The sequence below is a fragment of the Hipposideros armiger genome, unplaced genomic scaffold (genome assembly GCF_001890085.2).
Source record: "Hipposideros armiger isolate ML-2016 unplaced genomic scaffold, ASM189008v1 scaffold_1073, whole genome shotgun sequence".
Taxonomy (NCBI): Eukaryota; Metazoa; Chordata; class Mammalia; order Chiroptera; family Hipposideridae; genus Hipposideros; species Hipposideros armiger.
Window position 1 is genome coordinate 60,774 of NW_017732423.1, and position 2,720 is coordinate 63,493.

General features: G+C 52.6%; 2 protein-coding genes across 2 annotated transcripts in view; both read left to right on the forward strand.

Moving 5' to 3' along the window:
• The window catches only part of LOC109376227 (zinc finger protein 420-like), a 10,984-nt gene extending 10,553 nt beyond the window's left edge, over nucleotides 1-431 (forward strand). Inside the window, 1 exon segment of the mRNA XM_019632042.1 lies at nucleotides 229-431. Coding sequence (XP_019487587.1) covers nucleotides 229-431 — 203 coding nt within the window.
• ZNF74 (zinc finger protein 74) overlaps nucleotides 189-2,720 on the forward strand; it is a 22,412-nt gene continuing 19,880 nt past the window's right edge. Inside the window, exons 1-2 of the mRNA XM_019632043.1 lie at nucleotides 189-694; nucleotides 1,101-1,186. Coding sequence (XP_019487588.1) covers nucleotides 661-694; nucleotides 1,101-1,186 — 120 coding nt within the window. The 5' untranslated portion in view covers nucleotides 189-660. The remainder of the gene's footprint in view (nucleotides 695-1,100; nucleotides 1,187-2,720) is intronic.

The following is a 2,720-nucleotide window of genomic DNA, read 5'->3' on the forward strand; positions in this document are numbered from 1 at the left end:
GGGGTCAGAACGCTTGGTTTCTGGCCCCAAAACTTCATTTCCCAGAAGCCTGTGCTACACGCTCGTCAGGATAAGGACCACAGTGCCCCTGTGGGGCCCAGACGCCCTCTGGGAAACGGAGTACGCTGCCTGTCCGGCGCAAAGGCTCCCGGGAGTTGTAGTTCACGTCCAGTCCGCGCAGACGCACTTTTCCGCGGCGGCCACCCGGCTGTTCCTTTGTGGTGGTAGCTGTCCTTTTGTGGGAGTTCGGTCGGCTAGCTAGCGTATCTATCGGTCGGTTGGTCTATCAGTCCGCCCCGGGGGCCTGTTTGTCGGCCGCGCTCCGCGTCCGCTGGCTTTGGGTGGCTGAGCCCCAGGCCTGCCTGGCCCTGCGCGTGGTGTCGGGGAGGAGTGTGACGGGCTGCGTGGGGAACAGTGATGATGGGGCGTGAGCGCAGCCTGGGTTGAGGTGTTTCTGCTGCGTCTGCCTGGCCCGGACCTACATGGGGCGCAGGGCCAATGTGATCGTGCAGCCGGGAGTGCGTGCGCGACCCCTCTGGGCTCCCCTGCAGGCCTCTGTCCCTGAACCCCAGGAGCAAGACTCGCTCCTCTGGGCCTGGCCTGGGGCCCAGGAGGCTGCATAGCTGCCCACACCTCCGGGGGACGCTGCCGAGTGCCACCATGGAGACTCCTGCCCCGAAACCCCAGGAGACAGGTACAGTTGGCTCTTTTAGTCAGTGGGTCTGTGGGTTTGCACTTGAGACTGACACTCAGAGAGGTCAGGCCAGTTTCCCAGAAGAACAGCAGAATCATGCCTCCGGCCTCTTCACCGTGCACAACCATTTATTCCCACTGTCTCGAGCATGCTGACCAGAGGAAGGAAATGGCAGTGGTTTTCCTTTTTACTTGGAGTGTTTGACATTGAGTGGCAGAATTAACCCCTGCTGCTCTATCAGATTGTGCCGGATATTGGGGTTCGCTCCCTACGCCACCTGCGGAAACGGTTCCTGACTCCTCTCTCTCTCTCACCCCGTGGTGGTGATGGAGTGGGCTTTAGCTAAGTCAGTGCACCTGATGGCTATAGCTTAACAGCCCCCGCTTGACTCATTTCTCCTTCCCAGCTCTGTTCTCTCAGGACCCTGCTCTTCCCCTCAAAGAGAATCCAGAGGATAAATTGGGTCAGGGTCTCCTGGAAGCCAGGTCTGAGGTGAGTGGCTAACTTTGCTTCCTTCTGAATGTCTCATTCTTTATGAAGAGGGTTAGCAGCTTCCTTCCCCTGCCCAGGATCTTCAGTCATCCAAGGATCCCGCATATGGGGGCCTGCTGTGCCGTCCTTAGAAAGCTCTGGATGTGGGAATAGCTCCAGGTGAAGAGAGCCTAGGTGATACCCGGGGATGTCCTGGAGATGAGTGTCCCTTCCAGGCTGATTCAGTCCAACGGATGGGTCAGTTACCCAAGACCTGTATGCTCAGCATTGTGCCAGGAGCTCTGAAGAGCGGTTCTAGTGGAACCCAAGCAAGTAGGTGACAGCTCACACGAGAGCACTTGGCTCATCTTCACATGCAGACCCAGGGGATGTTTGCAGTGGTTGGTTCTTGTTTGGGGGTGTTTTTTGAGATGGAGTCAGATAGGAGGGCATGGAACAGATGAAGGAAGGGCTGTGTTGCAGCGCTGGGGTAAGAGCGATGGTAGTGGGTGCGTTCCTGTGTGCTTTTCCTCCGTACTGGGCCCCTGACATTGAGCCTTCGTGGAAAAACCTGAAATTTTAGAGGATCTGGGAGCTCAGCCAAGAATTGGCCCTGGGGCTACTTCTACAGCTAAATGGGGCCCATATCCCTCCTTTTACAGGCTTGGGGTTTTGTTCTATCACCTAAACCACCCCCACCCATCACAGTATTTAGAAAGGTCTGGTAAGGAGATTATAGGGTCATGATAGTCTGGAGGGTTGCGGGTCCTTTGACTTTTTTAGGATTTTGTGATTCTGTTAACTTCCCACTTGAAAGAGGTGAGGTGTGATTACAGACAGGTAGAAATAGCTGTAAAACATGTATTGAGAGATGTGCTCAGCTTCCTTAATGTGTTAGAGTGCTCTATAGTTCTGTAAAACACTCTCAAGAGACATGACAATCAAATGCAATACATGACCTGTGATGGGTCACATATCCAAAAAATTCCATCAAAAGCAGTTTGGGACAATTGAGGAAATTTGAAAATGGCTTGTATCTCAGATCATATTGTATCAATATTAAATTTCTTGGGTATGATGATGGCACTGTGATTGTATAAGAGAATTATCCTTAGGAGATACAAGCTGAAGAATGTAGGGTGAGATGTCAATCATGTCTGCAACTTACCTTCAAATGGTCAGGCAAAACGTGTGCATTTGCATGTGTGTGTGTGCATGCCCATGAGTGACTACCTTAAAGTAATGCCCTTCCTGTTCATAGGTGTTATTCCTAAAATATTAACTTCTTAGATCCTTGAGTAACTGGTTCTCCTCTCCTGAGTACTCCTCTCTCCAGCAGTCTCACTCACACTCAAGGTCAAGTGTTCAGCTCTCCTATGAAATCCCCCAGGGTCTGTTCTGACTTCTCTGCTAGTTTCATCATCATATCTGCATTTGATTCCCACACATTCCCCCTGCAGAATGAAGACACACTGGACATGGGCTTCTCCCAGTGGGTTGGGAATGCCCCCCACAAGGGCCTTTGCAAGGCTCAGATACTACCCTGCTCTTGCCC